Here is an 882-nt window from a genome sequence, read left to right on the forward strand (position 1 = left end):
TTACAAGAAGTATCCAAATATGCAAAGTACATCAAGGATATTGTGGAAAATAAAAGGGGGCTAACCAAGTTCGAGACTGTGGCACTCACTGAGGAGTGCAGCTCCAGAATTTAGGGCAAGTTACCTAAAAAATTGAAGGATCCAGATAGTTTCACTATCCAAATCTCGATTGGTAAACATGTTGTTGGGCGAGCTTTATGTGATCTTGGAGCGAGCATCAATTTGATGCTGCTATCTTTGCTCACACAGTTGGGGATGGGTGAGCCACACCCAACAACAGTTATCTTACAGTTAGCTGATCGCTCCCTTGCTTATCCCGAGGGAGTGATTGGAGATGTGTTAGTTCAAGTGGGTTCCTTCATATTCCCTGTTGATGTCATTATCTTGGATTACGAGCCAGGTCAGGAAGTCTCATTTATTTTGGGGCGTCCATTCTTAGCCACGGGTCGAGCCATTATCGATGTCTATGAAGGAATGATGACAATGAGAGTGGGTGATCGAGTGGAGGTCTTCAATGTTTATAGAGCACTCAAGTTACCATCCCACTATGAAGAGTTATCCATGATCTTTGTGGTAGAGAGTGATGCCACATCGTTAGTGCCCTATATGAGCCTTGTAGATCCTGTTGAATGAGTTTTGATTGGGGATGTAGAAAAAAGTGAAGATGAAATGATTGGAGAAATTGAGCAAGTACTAGATATGTCCTGCAGTTATGTCCAAGGGTTTAGAAAATTTGAATAGTTGGACAGGCATGTCACTCTGACCCTTCCCAGGCCATCTAATGAAGAAGCTCCGAAGCAAGAACTCAAATCACTTCCAGCGCATCTACGCTATGCTTATTTGGGAAACTCTAAGACATTGGCCGTGATTATTTCGTCCAGC

General features: G+C 43.1%; 1 protein-coding gene across 1 annotated transcript; it reads left to right on the forward strand.

The window, feature by feature from the left end:
* The first annotated feature begins 255 nt into the window (after window positions 1-255).
* LOC142170478 (uncharacterized) lies at window positions 256-633 on the forward strand. The gene has a single exon (XM_075232394.1). It carries the CDS (start codon window positions 256-258, stop codon window positions 631-633), a length of 378 nt encoding a protein of 125 aa, XP_075088495.1.
* Window positions 634-882: the final 249 nt, after the last annotated feature.

This window comes from Nicotiana tabacum, chromosome 16, assembly GCF_000715075.1.
Source record: "Nicotiana tabacum cultivar K326 chromosome 16, ASM71507v2, whole genome shotgun sequence".
NCBI lineage: Eukaryota > Viridiplantae > Streptophyta > Magnoliopsida > Solanales > Solanaceae > Nicotiana > Nicotiana tabacum.

What these genes read in the sequence shown, in the direction of transcription:
- LOC142170478 (XM_075232394.1), top strand. Translation starts at nt 256, where the DNA reads ATGGGTGAGCCACACCCAACAACAGTTATCTTACAGTTAGCTGATCGC.